This window comes from Haliotis rubra, unplaced genomic scaffold (assembly GCF_003918875.1).
Source record: "Haliotis rubra isolate DU_JTF1 unplaced genomic scaffold, ASM391887v1 Scf124, whole genome shotgun sequence".
Classification (NCBI taxonomy): domain Eukaryota; kingdom Metazoa; phylum Mollusca; class Gastropoda; order Lepetellida; family Haliotidae; genus Haliotis; species Haliotis rubra.
Genome location: NW_025765159.1, coordinates 1397556 through 1417712, shown reverse-complemented (window position 1 = coordinate 1417712; position 20157 = coordinate 1397556). Strand labels below are relative to the sequence as shown.

The 20157-nt window shown below is 38.8% G+C and overlaps 2 protein-coding genes across 2 annotated transcripts in view; one reads left to right on the top strand and one right to left on the bottom strand.

Moving 5' to 3' along the window:
* Positions 1–1455: 1455 nt before the first annotated feature.
* Positions 1456–8930, bottom strand: LOC124266215 (high mobility group protein B1-like). Its single transcript, XM_046701026.1, is given in 6 exon segments — positions 1456–2609; positions 3599–3692; positions 3694–3765; positions 4607–4761; positions 4976–5151; positions 8802–8930. Coding segments are annotated over 5 exon segments (621 nt in total). The 5' UTR covers positions 5126–5151; positions 8802–8930; the 3' UTR covers positions 1456–2459.
* Positions 8931–9868: 938 nt separating this feature from the next.
* LOC124266216 (histone deacetylase complex subunit SAP30L-like) overlaps positions 9869–20157 on the top strand; it is a 77226-nt gene continuing 66937 nt past the window's right edge. The window contains exon 1 of the mRNA XM_046701028.1: positions 9869–10155. Coding sequence (XP_046556984.1) covers positions 10151–10155 — 5 coding nt within the window. The 5' untranslated portion in view covers positions 9869–10150. The remainder of the gene's footprint in view (positions 10156–20157) is intronic.

Below are 20157 nucleotides of genomic sequence, written 5' to 3'. Positions count from 1 at the left end.
ATGACCACCAATCCTCTCCATGATGACAACAGTCTGGACCTGTCAACCAGTGGCCTACAGCATGACCACCAATCCACTCCATGATGACAACAGTCTGGACCTGTCAACCAGTGGCTTACAGCATGACCACCAATCCACTCCATGATGACATCAGTCTGGACCTGTCAACCAGTGGCTTACAGCATGACCACCAATCCACTCCATGATGACAACAGTCTGGACCTGTCAACCAGTGGCTTACAGCATGACCACCAATCTCCTCCATGACAACAGTCTGGACCTGTCAATCAGTGGCTTACAGCATGACCACCAATCCACTCCATGATGACATCAGTCTGGACCTGTCAACCAGTGGCTTACAGCATGACCACCAATCCACTCCATGACATCAGTCTGGACCTGTCAACCAGTGGCTGACAGCATGACCACCAAACCACTCCATGATGACAGTCTGGACCTGTCAACCAGTGGCTTACAGCATGACCACCAATCGACTCCAAGACATCAGTCTGGACCTGTCAATCAGTGGCCTACAGCATGACCATGACCACCAATCCACTCCATGACAACAGTCTGGACCTGTCAACCAGTGGCTGACAGCATGACCACCAATCCGACTCCATGATTACAACAGTCTGGACCTGTCAACCAGTGGCTTACAGCATGACCACCAATCGACTCCTGACGAAACAGTCTGGACCTGTCAACAGCATGCACCTCGAATGTCATGACCACCGATGACAACAGTCTGGACCTGTCAATCAGTGGCTGACAGCATGACCACCAATCCACTCCATGATGACATCAGTCTGGTCAATCACCTGTCAACCAGTGGCTTACAGCATGACCACCAATCCACTCCATGATGACAAGCAGTCTGGACCTGTCAACCAGTGGCTTGACAGCATGACCACCAATCCACTCCATGATGACAACAGTCTGAGACCTGTCAACCAGTGGCTTTACATGCATGACCACCAATCATGACTCCATGATGACAACAGTCTGGACCTGTCAACCAGTGGCTTACAGCATGACCACCAATCCACCTGACCTGTCAACCAGTGATGACCAAATCCTCCAGACTGCGCTGACCAATCAACTCCATGATGACAACAGTCTGATGACCTGTCAACCAGTGGCTGACAGCATGACCACCAATCCACTCCATGATGACATCAGTCTGGACCTGTCAACCAGTGGCTTACAGCAGTCTGACCTGTCAACCAGTGGCTTACAATCCACTCCATGATGACAGTCAGTCTGGACCTGTCATCCACTCCATGATGACAGTGGCTTACAGCATGACCACCAATCCACTCCATGATGACATCAGTCTGGACCTGTCAACCAGTGGCTTACAGCATGAACACCAATCAACTATGACTGACAATAGTCCATACAGCATGATGATCAATTGCTCTATGACAAAGTACATATATAACAGAAGAGTTATTTTGCTCAAAATGTTTATTATTTTTATTCCTACGGTTACAAAAGATGCAAGTGCTACTCTGACACATTTGTACAGACCTATTGTGACAAGCTTCAGGGAACACATCCTACGAGAACATCGTGAAAGTAGCACTGTTGAGTAACACTGTAGGCAAGTTGACATTGAACATCTAGACGTGTTCCCAAATATGGAAACTTCAACAGGATGGCAACTTTATATTAATTTAAAATGATAACAATGACACAGAAACGATGATTTAATCATTGACTCAAATCGGTAAGATGAGAACAGTGGCTGTGATTCCAACTTATGGTTCGGTTTACCGAATGAGAAATGCTGATGCATGTTTGATGCACGTCCAGTATTAGGTTCATGAGTGACAATTTCTGTCGATATCAGCTGCATTAATAAATGCACTCCCAACTACATGTCTTTAATTTTGTAACTCCATCTTGTACCATAAATATCACCAACATGAGCAAATAATAAAACTGTTGTCTCAACAACTTTTAAAATGTATCAATCATGGCCAATTAGTTAGCACTCCTTGTTCGATTATAGCACATATTTTCACATGCCACTTAGAGCAAGTATATTTTAAACACCATAAACCTTGCTTTTTGAAGCAATTTACAAAACATACTGAAATGCTATCTACATATACATATTTACTATGTAATTACTCCAATTGCAGAACTTAAAACACCAAAATGTTTTGCAGCAGACAGCTATAAAATTCTTTTGATTTTAAACACCAACCATTTGTTAAACCTTAAAATTTCTTCATCAGTAAAAGTCAACGGAGGTGTCTAAGACTTATGTCTCAATTTTCTTGGAAAATAAAGACGCGAGTTCCTCCTTGTGGGCCATCAATTCCAGCAGCAAAACGTTCATGGCAAAAATGGGGCTGGTAAAACTGTAAACAAGACGATGATGGATAAAAAGGTCACCGATTGGTCAATGAGATGATCACGACATGATGAGTAATGTCCAACATGAGTTCTCAATCCTCGTCTTCATCATCATCCTCTTCCTCTTCTTCCTCCTCCTCCTCCTCTTCTTCCTCCTCCTCCTCTACCTCCTCCACAGCAGGCTTTGGCTTCTTTGCCGGGGATGCACCAGGTTTATCTTTACTCCTGTAGGCAGTGATTTCCTGAAAACAAACAATATCTGTACAGAACATCTATCATCAGGAATTGGTAGGGGTCCACGTCGGGCAAAGATACCAAGATTGAGGCACATCATTGATTACTTGGGTAAAAAATTACGAAGAAACAATAAGCGTATTTAAGACTATACAATTATTGTTTGTGTGAATATTTTCATTTTCGGAACAATTTGCAGCAAAGACTTGTTTTAATGAACATTAAACCTTGAAGTTAACATCAGCATGATATCTTTTAAACACAAACAGTACCACTGTAGGTCTGCTAAAAGTCAATTAAAAATATAATGTCAGCAAAGACATTTTGGACTATAGTTAAAGTGCAATGGTAAAATAGGGAAATGAATACAATGTGTGAATCCGCCAAAAATCAATCCCACAGCTAACCACTGACTCATGTACCAGCTTTTGTTCAATTTTCGGAAAAATGACAGTTATGACTAAATGTAGTTTTTTTTGGCAATATGGTAACCATGGTAACCACACTTAGGCGATAATTAATTGGTTCCACATGCAACAATGCCTATAGCAAGGTCAATAACTGTTTGTTATTGTAAGTGATATTTTTAACATACATTCTACATATTTCACTATGCCTACCCAGTAAAGATGCAGTGAGTGAGTATAGTTTTACACCACTTTTAGCAATATTCCAGCAATATCATGACTGGGGATACCAGAAATGGGCTTCACACATTGTACCCATGTGAGGAATGGAACCCGGGTCTTCAGTGTGATGGGCCAACGCTGTAACCACTAGTAAAGCAGGAAGATGCATTGGTGTTTCGCTCATAAATTTTTGTTCGTTGATGTTGTGAAATCAAACCCTCGCAAGAAACTGTCCAAACTGCCATCCCTACCCCATCATTTTTAAGCACATTGAGAGTTAATATCCACGGAAAGACATACTTTGGAAATCTTAAGGTTGGTATTCTATAACTGAAAATAGACCAGATTGTCCAAGATTGATAACTTACAACTTCATATCGTTCTTTGTCCTTCTTTGCCATTTTCTCATATTTGCCCTTATCTTTGCAAACCTCCCATCGCTTCCCTAATGCTTTGGCAACCGGACACAGACAGCCCAGGTTGGTCTTCCTTGACATGGGGTCTTTCCTCTCCACAGAAGAAAAAGAAAGCAGACCTGAAAACACAAAGCTGACATATAATTAAATGTCAAACAAGCATTCCTACTTTTACTAGCTTGTCCAATTAAACAAAATAAATCTGCCCCTTTTGTTTTGCATTTCTCACAAGCGTTATAACAAAAGACACAAAGTGCAGCCGGTTAACCTTTTATAGTAGTCTGAATAGTTACAGCAAGCGTGAATTCTATCATATTCAAAAAGTAAGAATCAATGACAAATCATGGAACTTAATTCCTTAACTTCAAACCAATTCTCTTGCACATTACCATTTATCTCCAACACTGGAAAACTATAAATTTACATTACATTTTACATTTTATTTCAAGATAAGTGATTGAGTGAGATGGATTTAACGCCATATTTAGCAATATTCCAGCAATATCATGGTGGGGACACCAGAAATGGGCTTCACACACTGTCCCCATGTGGGGAATCGAACTCTGGTTTTCAATGTCACGAGCAGTGCTTTAACCACTAGACTACCCCATTTTTAAGATTAGAAAACTTAATTTGTTTGGCTAAAGCAAACCATTTACAGTCATTTCCCACTCTGCTAAGAAAGCAACTTTCCATTACACTGGTGATATTGCAACCATATTCAAGAACAGGTTTATTATTACCAACCCAAAATGGTCAAGTACCACATTCTAGGTGGTGACAGTAAGTAATACAAACCAATCTTAAAAATAAAGAAACAAAACAAAAATTAAATAAAACAAAACAAAACAGCAAAACAGAAAGAAAATCAAAGAATTCCATTAAGACTGACTCAGCCACTGTGAGGGGACAGTAATTTCTATAACATTGCAAATTGAATAGACTATGTAATATTCTTACAGTGCTCTCTTGGGGGCATTGGGGTCCTTGGACTTCCTCTTCTTTTTCGTCTTCTCTCCCTTTGGGGGTTGGTAGGTTTTCATTTCATTCTCATAGCGGGTCTTATCCTTATCAGCCATCGACTCAAACCTTTTCTTGTCACTAGGTTCCATTTTCTGAAAAACAATGACATTTTTGTTTAAGTCATGCATAAGTAGATTGGGTTTTTCATAACTTACTAGGATTTATAAATCGTTCCCAAGTCATAATTAACGTCTTTATAGAGTGAAAAAAAAGAAAGAAGAAAAACTTCCGGTAAAGATTTATAAAGCTAATAATATTTAGTCGGTACCATGAAAACATTCAGAATGTTTAGAAAAAGGTAATCACCTTCCATTTCTCAGCACACTTCTTGGTAAACTCAGTGAACACAACAGACTCGCCAGGATGCTTCTTCTTGTGCTCTTCTCGGCATGTCTGCACGAAGAATGCATACGAGGACATCCGTCCACGAGGCTTATTGGAATCCTTGCGACCCATTATTATTGAAGCAGCAGTTCACAATTCTGGAAAACACCAATAGCATAAAAAAATATTAAGTAATTCCATTTTGCTGGAAATATACAACACATTTTATAAAGTGGCCAAATGCATCAATGTCTACATTTCTCAGTACAATACAGATTCTAGTTCATTTGGGGATTTGAGTCGCAATACAGGATTTGACCATCAGCACATTTTTTTGTGGATTAATCAAGAATCCGTGGTAAAATAATTAATTACAACAAAATATTTCAGTCAGTTATTACTGTCAAATTCAAATGCTGACAATGTCAAAAGCACTGACAAATATCTATGGTGACTATGAGATGAGCTTAATATCATATTTGAGCAAGTATGGTATTCCATTGTCTTTTTGCCACACTCAGCTAATCACAACATTACTTTAATATTTGCAACTGTCTGCATTATCTATCTGAAAGAAACTCAGTGTGTGGAGCACCTTTAGAATACAGCACCACCACGTCTCGTGAGGACGATCTCTGCCGTAGGTCACGTGTCATTAAGACAAGCAACCAGTTTGTGAGAACCCGTCGGATGCGAACCTGCGACCTTCGGATTTGTTAGCTCGACAGCTAACCGACTGACCTACGTCCACACTGTTGCACAATGTGCAAATTTATCGAGTCATTCCTGTGACGTCACGGAAATGAACGGAAAGAGTCGAATAGGTCACGGACAATTACGAAGGTTACGGGTAGGTTTGGTGTCGTGTGATTTTAATCTACGGACAATTGCCGAATGAATCTGATGCCATTTGGCACACTTGTCCCATTCTGTAATCTGCAAGATAACGTGTGGCGTGGAATGAGCTGATATGCCTCAAATTGAAAAGTGTTGTAGACGTCAGGTGATTTTGTGACAGAAAAGTGATGTAGGGAACACTGTAAGGATAATGTGGATTGCACTAAGGAACGGTGAGACATGAGCATGTGTAGTGACGGCACGAGGGTGAGTTAGCCTTCGAATCATTACTGAACAAAATTTATGTTGCATGTCAAAGAGGCTTGAGTGCAAATTCCAGGCCAATTTCCATTAGTCAAAAATTTCTACAGTGCACTTTCGACGTTTTTGGTTTCCCGTTTTGTGTGAAAAAAAGTATTAAAATGTAAAAAGGAAAAACAACAAATCGTACTCATGTATTACACCGGACCAACTATGTTGGATTAGGTCCCTAACCCCTTGAAATAATCCTAATAAATAGAATGCATTGACCGAACCGGCACAAACATAACGGACGTGTCCAGTGTCATGCATTTTTACCACTTCGAAAAATAAAATACTAATAAATACGTTTCTATGTAATGACGCAAATTACTGAATGAAAAAAAATATATGCATGTATGTCAGTTCACATTGGTAAATCATTTGGACTTAATAAATACTTAGAAACCAAAATATAAAATATATTTACATAATTTAAATAATTACACTGACCAAAATTGCGAATAATCGAATATATATAATATAGACCGGTGTAAGGCATTCTCGCTAAATTTAAAAAAATACAAAATTCAATAATACACAAAACATAACACCTCAGCACCCCGTAATACAAATAAATATGAGCGTATTAGTGAAAAAAGAAAAATATTTCAAACTGGTGCTTGCAAAAAATTGGCGATCCGCCGGTATATAACTACTGGAAACACTCAACACCGTTGGGCTTATGCAATGACATAGCTTGTAGAGATGAAACACCAGTGAGCGGAGCTTATACGCACTCTAGACAACCGTGTTGCCATGCAGGCGTCATAGGGCATTGTTTCGAGAACGTGTTTTCGAACAAAATCACATTACATTACGTTACAAGGGTATTATGACATATTTTTAAAGTTTGTGGTGCTGTATTCTAAAGGTAGGCCTAGTGTGTCAATATCACTAAATGCTCTACTGGGTATTATGATATATCACTTCTACATGGAGACATAAGTCACTCTGAAAATAAATAAGTTTTCTTACCAAAAGTAGCATAATTTTGTTGATCAAAATTGGTTGAAAATCAGCCCCTCAAAACTAACTAAGTCACATGAAACGACCCATAACTGACAAATACATATTTTCAATATCAATTTTAAAATAAATAAAGACAAACAATTTAATTTTTGAACAGATTAAGGTGTGAGAAAAAAGGGATTAATTTCATTTAACCTAATTTTAAATATTTGGGTGATTATTTCATGAAAAACACATTCAATATGAATATTCATCATTCTTTGTATGCAACATCAATATACATAATTATGACCAGTGCTGACATTATGACATATTAAGTTATGTAATCTGAAAACAGTCAACAAAGTCTGCTAATACATTCATGTAACGCAGACTAAAGCTCAAATATATTCAAGAGATTTTTTTTAATGTAACTCAATACACATTTTTATTAAGTCAGGGAAGATTTTCATAAACAACCAGGACCAAAGAAAAATACAAAAATATAGCCTTTAATGTCAGGTTACTGTTGTTCTTCCAAATATTCAAGAGTAACTTCAATGACAAATGACACCAGTAAGTGCATACATAAAGTTTATGACAAAAGACGAAATGACAGCTGCAAAAACATTTATGCATTTATGTAGGTCAAATGACGACTAAATCTTCTCTTATTTTATACAGAAATTTCATTATCATAATTTAAAACCAACAGAATATGTCGAGAAACTAGCTGGCAAAATCTCCATAACAGCTATACTACTGTACATTGTGAATGTGGCATTAGTCCTATGGCGCGTTTAGCATAGGCTGTCTTTCTGTCAGACATTGGGCCCTTCTTGTTCAAAACCGCCATTTCTTTTGTAACTAGATCAGACCGCCTCTGCAGACAAAGAGACTAGTCGATTTTGATCTACAAAATCGAAAAATTACAAATCCTTGCAAGTTTAAGTCATTTGGGGTATGATAACTCGCCATCGCCGCTACCTTCTATACTCTATCATTCCCCATACTAAACGAATGGCAATAGCCAAATCCTATGTTAGAGCAAAAATCCGTCATGGCCGCTCGTCCAACCTCAAACAACGACCCCAAAACTCACCTCTCCAATGTCAAATTCCATTCCCATGAATGAAAGTACCTTTTAAAATTATCCCAGGGTGATCTCGGTTAGGAAAATGTTCCTGACATTAGTGTTCTCGGAAGTTTAAACTTCATCATCGTTCCTACTATGCTAGGCTATATGTTATATACAGTGAGTATTACTAGAGCAAACGGCTTCACTATGTTCAGGTCTTGTTGAACGATCGCCTATATGGCCGCTATATCGCTACGTAATGACAAAGGGCTCGTCTCGAAATCGAGCTCAACCTCTGTTAAAACACGACGCACAACTACCAAAATTTACCAAATTACAGATAAATGATGTGAGATCACATCCATATCGTTAGATCGTAATGCGACGTTGATTTTAACTCCGAAATTCTTTAATTTGTCAACCCCTTCCCCGCCTATAGCCACAGCATTGCCAGGCAGACATGGCGCTCATATGCAATCTATATAGGGCATGGAGGCAAGCTCTCAAAAATACGAATAGCATCTATACAAACCTGATAACATGTCAGAAACAATCCTGCATCCTATAGAAAACATATTAATCTAATGCATAAATAACTTTTTCCAAATAAAATGTAAAAAGGAAATAAGTTTAAACACTTACAACTCGAGCTTGTGTCGTACTCTGCTATCTACTGCAACTATAACCCACGCTACTTATTCCGCTAAAGACTCACGGCTACTTTGGCGTCTGAACGCTGCGATTGGCTGAAATTTGGATTAGCCGCACATACGAACCAATGAGGAACATTCATTTTGAATGACGTTTTGCATAATAAAGAAGGCGGCTTGACAAATAAACAACTCGGCAAACGATCACATGATGCACATTGTGAGATGTGTACCGCTAGATAGCTATTACCGTACAACAAACTACCACAAGTTGATTTTGTCAACGGTATTCATATGTAGCATTACTGTTTCGAGGCAGCTGGGAACATATCTAATGTCTTGCTCAGCAATATGCTCGTATAATTAAAACTAGAGAACTATAAAACTAACATACGCTTCAGTACGCATATACCTCGAAACAAATTTACTCTGTATTAGGTCCCAAAATTAAATTTGAGAAAATTTGTAAATACTACGAAAATATTCAAATATAAAACATCCAAAACATGTCTAAAATGTCAATGGTTGTGTTTCTGTTAGGCTTACTTACCCATTCATCTTGCAGAACATTGACATCGTTATAACGCTCATTGTTGAAATAAAATGAACTGGATCAATTTCAATTACTTATTAAACAGTTTGCTTATGGAACAGTTGTCATTGATTTGTGATTGGCATATCCACTAAATTGAGAAAAGGAATGGATTTGACATTGTAAACCATCAGCATTTACAGTGTAGTGCACCTCGTTATTTGCAAATGATGCTATTCCTTTCTTTTCTTCTTCGAAGATCTCACATACAAAACATATCTGTTTTGATCGCTATTTGGTATGCACCGTTTAACGAAGGCACCAACAGACGGTTTATCAAAACTGTCAAAAGTTAGTTTTACGACAAGTAGTAGCGAATGTCTTTCGTCGGGCATGATTGACAGAGAGAAGCGGACATGGCCAACATTTGTATCCAAATATATTCAGATTTAAACCATGACAGATGAAATCAACTATTAGCTTTAAGCAAATTGGTATTTTTCTTTCGTTTCCATTTGTTTTAAAATGAATCGTGACTCTATTATCCACGTATACCGTAATTCATTTTCTCTATCGACAGTGTTTACGATTTATGAATAGGCGTGGCCATGTCCATATATGTCAACTACGTCATGCAACCTCTGACCTCGCTGATCAACACGAAAACACGCCGCCATTTCACTCGCTTCGTTGTTCTGTAGGAAGATCCTGTCGGTGACTTGCAGTCTAGCTGGCATTACATCAGACACCGGGAGATTAGAGCTTGATTTGCGGCTCCTAGACAGTGCAGCAGTGGAGTGTCTGACACTATGAGGTAAGCACATGCGCTCTAGACATCTGCTGACGCGAATATATTTCCTCGAAATTTCTGTCTCCGTGTTGGCTTGGGAGTCTGTGTCAATCGGCGAGACGATGAATTTCGGATGGTCTGTATTTCTAGGGAAATGTGTCCTTCGTAAATGCCACCTGTGTTTTACGCGTAGCTTTATCGATACTTTTAGTTTCACAATACCTGAATTCAGGAATTTAATAGTATATAAAAGACATATTCTCCTTAGTGAACAGTCGAAGGGAAAGAGAAACCTAACTTTTCGCTGAACATTGTCAAAACGAAAAGACCTTTCGCAGGATTGCGAATCAAGTGATTCCAGCTGATTACTGGTGATCATGTGTAACCTTGCATCGACACACAGGACAGAGACACTTAAAGTTGAAGACGAACTATTGACTAACATTCGTGAATAGATCTAAAGTAGATGCTATTTTCGTTTAAATTTCTAATGATAAACCTTCTTGTATTGTATGACAGACAAGATAATTGGTGATCCTAAAAATAAAACTGAAATCAGCAATGAGATTGACTTTTTCCAAGTTAATTCTGAACAGAAGTCAGGCAGATAATGTATTGATACAAATAAATTCTGGTCACAGCTGCAGTAGGGTTTTATCTCAATGTAGAATTTAACCCTAGAAAATGTTTTATAACAGAGGTTACAAGAAATCAGGCAAAACAGACCCAAAAGTGGCTGTCGAAATATGACACCAGACCGAGAAATAGTATATTGTGTATGTTGAACAAATGTTGCCATGTGTTGAAATGTAGTGATGTCATCATGTTTCACAATATCAGTGTTTTGATAAATTGTTAACATAATTTTTGGTTTTGACATTTTTATGGTGTAAAAGTACTCACAGGCAGTTAAGAAGAAGTGAAAGAGACATAGTTTATTTTGTTTATTTTCTTAACTAGTTATTTTGAATATGCTGTCACCGTTACCATGTTTATGAATCAGGTGCTGTCGTGCTCAGTTTGATGTTTTGTATTTATGTTTTTTATGGAAATTGGAATTGTCAAAAAATTTACAATCGAGAAACAAAAAGCTGAAAATGTCAATGTATTCAAAAAATTGTTGGATAACATCTTCATATTGTCCATATTGTTTAGAAATATTGTCCATATTGTTCAGACACTTGACAACATTAAATTCCCACAAGTACCGCATGAACCCATCTTAAAAGCTTTTAAATTCTAACGATGCCTTTATTGTACTATTGATGATTATACTCATGATGTTTCAACTTCAAGGTTTAGTTTAAGCATCGACAGGCAGTAACAGATTATACTTTATATTTCATAAACTGCAGTACCAAATGTTGCAAACGCGTAACCATAACTGCTTTATACTAAGGCAATACTGAAGCCAGTATATACTCAACTAAATTAAAGTTGGACACTTGAATCCAACAATGAAAGTAGTATTTTCATTATAATGAAAATAGATGTTATCATGTACTGTCATCAAGGTAACAATGTAACTGAGGAAAAGTAGATTGCGGAATATTTTAGTGGATAAATGGACATGAAAAGTGTTCAAACATTTCAACAGGAAAATTGTTACCATTGGCCACCAAGTTACTGCCAAGGCCTTGCAAGCTCTGGTTGCACTGCGTTTTCCCTAGTTCCTCCCAAATATGACTGGGTTCAAGTATGGAAGGGATGGTGGGGTAGCCTAGTGGTTAAAGAATTCACATAAATCCAATGGATTAAGAGTTATTCCAAAGATTCAAGCAAAAAATTGAATGAATAGTGAGTGCCCGAGTAATATGGACCATGACTCCATGGGAAGTACACTGTCTTTAACCCCGGAATTCATACAAAGATTACTCCTAAATATCATTACATAAACAACAAACACACTCATACTTTTCAAACATTTTTATTCTTGATGTACTCATTAAACATGACCAATGTAAACTTGACAGATAGCAATATCACAGTCAAAACATATGAATATTTAAATCAATTGTTTTGACTGACATAAGTAGAAATTTCATTGTCCACACAAAAATCAAATGCATCACACAAAATTGTCTGTCTCAGCTTGAATACAATAAAGGAATAACAATGTTCACAATATTGTCTGTTACTTTCTTCACTGGACTTGACACTTCCTCACATGATTATACAGCCCAATACCTGCAATGTCACCCCAAAAAGAAATATAAAATATATTTTAGTGTTTTTGCATGATTATATTTTGTTACTGTTTTGTTTTACTTTCCAGATGTTCAGTTGCAATAAGTATTACTTGTATTCATGGAATTTCAGTTTACCTGTGTTTCACCAGCTGAAAAATCAGCTGAATGTTATGAACTTTTCAGAACTTACACTGACAAATGTACTTTCAAAATCAACCAATAAATAAATAATTTCTGTGCACAGGAATGTACTAAATGCAGATAAAACCATCAGCCCCTACATTAGGGGGTCCCTTCAAATATTGATTTTTTTAAAGATATTTATGTTACACGTACAGTAACATCTAAAAATTGAAATATACTTACTGTGGGTATGTTGATAAAGTTCAGTGTGAATGTCAGTGTGTGTAAAAGTGATGTCCATTGTTTTAGGTTTATTTTACAGGCAATCTAAAAATCACACCAAATTACCCGAAATTGAAATAACATTGATCATTGATGCTTGGGAATAGACAATAAAACACAACCGTTACTTAGAATAAACATAATGGTATGTCAGCCTGTAGATCGTTAGTGTTGTTACACTTGATTGACATACCCCGCTTAACCCTACTAAAAAGCAGACGTTATCAAAACAATCTAACCATGTCAGTGCACAAGTCAAATTTGCAATTAAAGATCACAAGACGAGATTATCTACCTTTTCAGTCCTAATTTGTTTATGCTAGGCACTGTATCATATGCAGGGATTAAGATTACCGTGCATATTTGTCTCATACACAAAGCCGGAAATAGCAATCAGCTGTGCACACCTCCCCGGCGATCTACCGGTGATTCAGTTAAAACATACCCAATAATACAACAGGACAAATTCTGATGCAGTGATCTGAGGAATATAGTATCTAAAACCATTATTTTACCCACAGAAATAATTGTGCCATTTTATTACAGGTTCTTTTGCATAATTGTAAAATATTTATAATCATAACTAAGGCTATGCGGCAGCAGTTTGGTGTTATGCCGGATAGTTTTAAGCATGGAACATGTCCTGACCTGTCACCGATGACGTTTAAGCTATTTCAACCCGAAAAGTTTGTTGACATGTTAGCGTCCAGCTACAATAAATATGACTTTTAGCTGAAGCAATATATATATGAATCCATTTTCTGTCAACTACACTATCTGTATATCATGCTGTTTACAGACCGAACGAAATCAGCTCAATCTGAACTGTCGATCGAGCCGAGGGTAAATACTGCATAGGAACTGTTTCTCGAATGAAATATGCGTAAGTGTGTAAATTATTTTCATAAAGATTAATTTCAGCAGATGGAGATTTTAGCTTTCATAAGTCACTATTCTGATAATTCACTATGCATTAACTGTTTGACATTGTGACTGTGAGACAGTAGCGAAACCTTTAGTGATCTTCAGGACTGCTGAGCCGCTGCTGTTAGTGATAGCAGGTCGGGCTCAGGGCGGTGAAAATGGCTTGCGTTTTGAAGCGGCACTACTTTCATATTAGCGTGATCTCAACGCCGCTTTTACCCAATTTTAATATTGTTGATATATACATCAAAATAAAGGGGAAATGTTGCTCTTTATGCTACAGCGATGTTAAAGATTGAAAAGCGGACTTACCTTGCAAATGGCGAGTACTTGAAAATGGGGAGTTTTTCAAGCGTAATTCCACACCGTTCTGCTTCATTCATTGAAATATAAAATATACCACATGAAAGACCATCTTCTGATCTTATTGTCCACCAATTTTTATGACATTTCAACTGAAAACAGCAGCACCACAGTGCTTTGAAAATACCCGGCGAAACTGGCACTGCCATCAAGCGGTCCACGGGCCGGGACCTTTGACAGATTGAGAAAGCTGACACTCACCTGCGCTGTCACTAACTGAACAAACAACAAACACCCATTTTTTGATATTATTTACTTTAATGTGTTGTCTAAACATATCAGAAGAAATAACTGAAAAGATTCAATAGTTTTTCTGTAGTATACGAATAAAGAAAATATTCCAGGGTAATTAGCCAAATCTAGTCAATTAGTGGGGGCTGTGGTATAGCTAATGATATTGCTGGAATAAGAGCGGCGTATAACCAAACTCACTCACTCACTCACTCAAGCCTAGGGAACAGGAATGCCTGCCCAACACAACACTGGTATTAGGCAAGTTGTGTGATAGATACTGTCATGTTGAAATATCAGTACAATATCATGTACCTCCATAAGTCGTTGCTGTGTGTATGACAACGCAACAAACACAAGAGAATCACCCCATCACAATTAGTTCAAATAATGTCATGTCAAGTTTCTAATCTATTTGAGTATATATAGAAGTCATGCTGAACATGTAACTGTTGTGGAGTTGAATTTCCATGACTATGTCTTTGGTGTAAAAGCATCGGTCAATTCTTCTGCTATTTATCCCTTCCTGGGTTTCCCCTCAGTACTGTGGATATATAGTTTTTGTGTCTGTCTTCAATCTTAATTCATAAAGGATTTAGGATTTCATGTCTGATAAATCCATGCATTATAAAACCATTCTGATCAAATGTAATATTGGGAAAAACTTAGATAATTTCCATGACTTTAGAAACTTGTGCCTTTTTAGAGAATGACTACACTTGTTAACATGGTTGAATAGTTGTGGAGGGAGTTTGACTAGAACCTTTTGTGAAGGTACCTGTGGGCGGTGGTGCCTTGATGTTTCTTTCTTGATGCTAGAACCTTGTGTGAAGGTACCTGTGGGTAGTGGTGCCTTGATGTTTCTTTCTTGATGCTAGAACCTTGTGTGAAGGTACCTGTGGGCAGTAGTGCCTTGATGTTTCTTTCTTGATGCTAGAACCTTGTGTGAAGGTACCTGTAGGCAGTAGTGCCTTGATGTTTCTTTCTTGATGCTAGAACCTTGTGTGAAGGTACCTGTGGGCAGTGGTGCCTTGATGTTTCTTTCTTGATGCTAGAACCTTGTGTGAAGGTACCTGTGGGCAGTGGTGCCTTGATGTTTCTTTCCTGATGCTGTAGAACCTTGTCTGAATGTACCTGTGGGCAGTGGTGCCTTGATGTTTCTTTCTTGATGCTAGAAGTTAGAACCTTGTGTGAAGGTACCTGTGGGCAGTGGTGCCTTGATGTTTCTTTCTTGATGCTAGAACCTTGTGTGAAGGTACCTGTGGGCAGTAGTGCCTTGATGTTTCTTTCTTGATGCTAGAACCTTGTGTGAAGGTACCTGTGGGCAGTGGTGCCTTGATGTTTCTTTCTTGATGCTAGAACCTTGTGTGAAGGTACCTGTGGGCAGTGGTGCCTTGATGTTTCTTTCTTGATGCTAGAACCTTGTCTGAAGGTACCTGTGGGCAGTAGTGCCTTGATGTTTCTTTCTTGATGCTAGGACCTTGTGTGAAGGTACCTGTGGGCAGTGGTGCCTTGATGTTTCTTTCTTGATGCTAGGACCTTGTGTGAAGGTTACCTGTGGGCAGTGGTGCCTTGATGTTTCTTTCTTGATGCTAGGACCTTGTCTGAAGGTACCTGTGGGCAGTGGTGCCTTGATGTTTCTTTCTTGATGCTAGAACCTTGTCTGAGAGGTACCTGTGGGCAGTGGTGCCTTGATGTTTCTTTCTTGATGCTAGAACCTTGTCTGAAGGTACCTGTGGGCAGTAGTGCCTTGATGTTTCTTTCTTGATGCTAGAACCTTGTGTGAAGTTACCTGTGGGCAGTGGTGCCTTGATGTTTCTTTTCTTGATGCTAGAACCTTGTGTGAAGGTACCTGTGGGCAGTGGTGCCTTGATGTTTCTTTCTTGATGCTAGAACCTTGTGTGAAGGTACCTGTGGGCAGTGGTGCCTTGATGTTTCTTTCTTGATGCTAGAACCTTGTCTGAAGGTACCTGTGGGCAGTGGTGCCTTGATGTTTCTTTCTTGATGCTAGAACCTGGGTACCTGTGGGTGAAGGTACCTGTGGGCAGTGGTGCCTTGATGTTTCTTTCTTGATGCTAGGACCTTGTGTGAATGTACCTGTGGGCAGTGGTGCCTTGATGTTTCTTTCTTGATGCTAGGAACCTTGTCTGAAGGTACCTGTGGGCAGTGGTGCCTTGATGTCTTCTTTCTTGATGCTAGAACCTTGTCTGAAGGTACCTGTGGGCAGTGGTGCCTTGATGTTTCTTTTCTTTTCTTGATGCTGGGAACCTTCTTGATGCTAGTGTGTGAAGGTACCTGTGGGCAGTGGTGCCTTGATGTTTCTTTCTTGATGCTGGGAACCTCGTGTGAAGGTACCTGTGGGCAGTGGTGCCTTGATGTTTCTTTTCTTGATGCTAGAACCTTGTCTGAAGGTACCTGTGGGCAGTAGTGCCTTGATGTTTCTTTCTTGATGCTAGGACCTTGTGTAGAAGGTACCTGTGGGCAGTGGTGCCTTGATGTTTCTTTCTTTGATGCTGGGACCTTGTGTAAAAATCGCGGTGGGCAGTAGTGAATGTTACCTCTGGGCAGTAGTGCCTTGATGTTTCTTTCTTGATGCTAGGACCTTGTGTGAAGGTACCTGTGGGCAGTAGTGCCTTGATGTTTCTTTCCTGATGCTAGAACCCTTGTCTGAAGGTACCTGTGGGCAGTAGTGCCTTGATGTTTCTTTCTTGATGCTAGAACCTTGTGTGAAGGTACCTGTGGGCAGTGGTGCCTTGATGTTTCTTTCTTGATGCTAGAACCTTGTGTGAAGGTACCTGTGGGCAGTGGTGCCTTGATGTTTCTTTCTTGATGCTAGAACCTTGTGTGAAGGTACCTGTGGGCAGTGGTGCCTTGATGTTTCTTTCTTGATGCTAGAACCTTGTGTGAAGGTACCTGTGGGCAGTGGTGCCTTGATGTTTCTTTCCTGATGCTAGAACCTTGTGTGAAGGTACCTGTGGGCAGTAGTGCCTTGATGTTTCTTTCTTGATGCTAGAACCTTGTGTGAAGGTACCTGTGGGCAGTGGTGCCTTGATGTTTCTTTCTTGATGCTAGAACCTTGTGTGAAGGTACCTGTGGGCAGTGGTGCCTTGATGTTTCTTTCCTGATGCTAGAACCTTGTGTGAAGGTACCTGTGGGCAGTAGTGCCTTGATGTTTCTTTCTTGATGCTAGAACCTTGTGTGAAGGTACCTGTGGGCAGTGGTGCCTTGATGTTTCTTTCTTGATGCTAGAACCTTGTGTGAAGGTACCTGTGGGCAGTGGTGCCTTGATGTTTCTTTCTTGATGCTAGAACCTTGAAAATGAGTGAAACAGAGATGATTTTTGTTTTATTCTGCTAGAGTCAAGATGCAATTTCTTGATACTAATATCTTTAAGATGTATGAAACAAGAAATACTAGTTTGATTTTATAAGTACTGAGATGCTACTTTTGTGATACCAGAATCTTGAACATGCATGAAAAAATTGAAAATTTCTTCTATTGTGCCTGCTAATGGTGTAAATATTGCTTTTCAGTACAAATGGGTTCAGCACAGAGGAAGACAGCCGTGGGGGTCATGACCAGATCTGTTGTTTGATTGACAGCAATGAAGCGATGTACACGGCAAACAGGCAATGCCAGTTACAATAAGCATTATACAGAAGACAGTTCAGCAGCGAAACTGAAACTCACCAGGGATGACAGCGTAAGTGTCAGAAGTGAAGTAATGTTGTTTCGCCATATCCTCTAAAATGCCTTTGATTTGATTACCTTCAAAGTGTATCACCAAAAATGGAGGCCTGGTGACATACTGACATTACTGCTGCTTTATACTGTATATCCTGAACTGAAAACACTTGGCTGGCAAAATGGGGTAAAAAATCATATTGTTCAAAATTTTTTCCTTTCCTTATTTTCATAAATTCTGAGTTTTGGAATATCTTTACGTTGAAATTTTCCTGTCACTTGCTGCCGACTTGTGCTCAAAAATCACCCACTGAGCAGGTATAGATAAATCCCAGTGTTGCACAAAATTTCCTCATTCCAGAGCGGTTAGAATAGGTTCACTGCTCTCTCTTTGCTTGTTGTACAAGGTAAAGGGAATCAATCAGGTGGTCATGTGACTTGACTGGTTCCTGAACCCTGACCCCAGCGATAGTTGCTTATGTCATTATGGATGTTCCGGCCTAGATTTTCCGAGAAGCTCTCTTAAGCGCTAAGATGATAAGTAAAGTGCCATTTATTAACATTAACTTATGACTGTCTTAGTGCTAAGAGAGCTTGAAAATCTAGGCCCTGAAGTCAGACAGACCACTATTATGTTATTGGAGTGTAGCAGTCAGTGACAAATGTACCCACAAATGTACCCTAACATGCATGTATGTTTCTTGTGTTTGGTTCTACTTTCTTTACTTATTATTTATATTTGCTAATGGATTCTGTGTTAACAGCAAAGGATTTTAGTATGTGTTAAAGTCTGTGGAATAATGTTGGTTTTTTTTTTTTTTTTTTTTTTTTTTTTTTTTAAAGAACAGTTGGAAAAACCATTTGCACCTGTACCTCAAAATCACGGTCACTTGCAGTCATGTAGAGTACCTAATGGTCATTTTGACATTACCTGTTGTGTTTGCTAGAATATTGATTATAAAACTCTAAAATAAATTCTGTATTCAGTTGTCATGTAATCAATATTCTTCTTGGCTACTATATAACTTCTCAATTTATAGCACAATTGACTGGTTTTTTTTAAAACAATTGGGTGTCACTGATTGCCAAGTGATCAAGGGAGACAACTCTCTCTGCAGACTTCGTGTCCCTTTGCTGTCAAATCCCCACTTCTGTAGCAATTATCATTTTAATTATTGCCAGCTTCAATGCAGCACTTGTTTTTACCACATTGTATATCAGGTGGTGGAAACCAACAGTTAGATTTAACAATAAATTTATGGATAACAACTTCTATTTCTTTGAGTGCAACATTGGAAACTTCTGCTTTAAATCCAATTAAGCTGTATAAAAATAAAACTCAAATGTTTTATGCAGCAGGCCAAATGATGCACTTTTGAAAACCTTCAAAACTTTTAGCCATTTCTAGTAAAAGGCAAATGTTATGGATGACAACTTCTCCTTTATTGTATGTCACAATGTTTCTGGGCTATCAGCCATTTCTACATTACCAATTATACAGTAATATACCAAACATGTGTTTTCTTTGAGGATTATGTGTTAGTTTTAAGGTTTTAAATATGAAGTCCACACTGGTTATTACTCACCTGTAATCAGTGGAGGGTGTTAAATATGTGATGACTCACCTGTAATTAAGAAGTGTCACATTGTTTATAACTTGCCTGTTATCAGTAGGTGTCCTGCGATGTGATGGCTCAGCTCATTTAGTTTTGACCTTTCCAGGTGTCACACATCTACATCTGTGACTCCACAAGAACATGATCCAAAGAGTGTCCTCAGCAAGCTGAAGAGGAAGGAACAGCGAGGGGCTTATGTCGAGGATCCCCTGATGGAGACGGCAGATGTGCCAGAGGTGCACAAGAAATCTTGTCTTCCAGGGAGTTACGGCTTGTTCATTTTGACCTTGAGTTTACTCTACATATGTATGACCCAGGAGGGTCATGTGGCACAAACTGCTGGTCGAGAGTTAACTCCCATTAAATGGGGAGAAAAGTTATTTATTAATGTTGTGTTACGTGCCCGAAGCATGCATACATGGATTCTTTACACCCGAATCGAGGAAAAATTTAACCCTTCTGTAGCTTCTTTTGAAGAAAAAGTTAGGACCAGTGCTGATGATTTTTCGATTTAAATTGAGTGATCTTGTCTCGGTTGCTTGGACATGTTGACAATCAACTTTGACAAAAGGTGCATCCCTTGACAATAATGGAGCCGAACCAGTTGTGACATA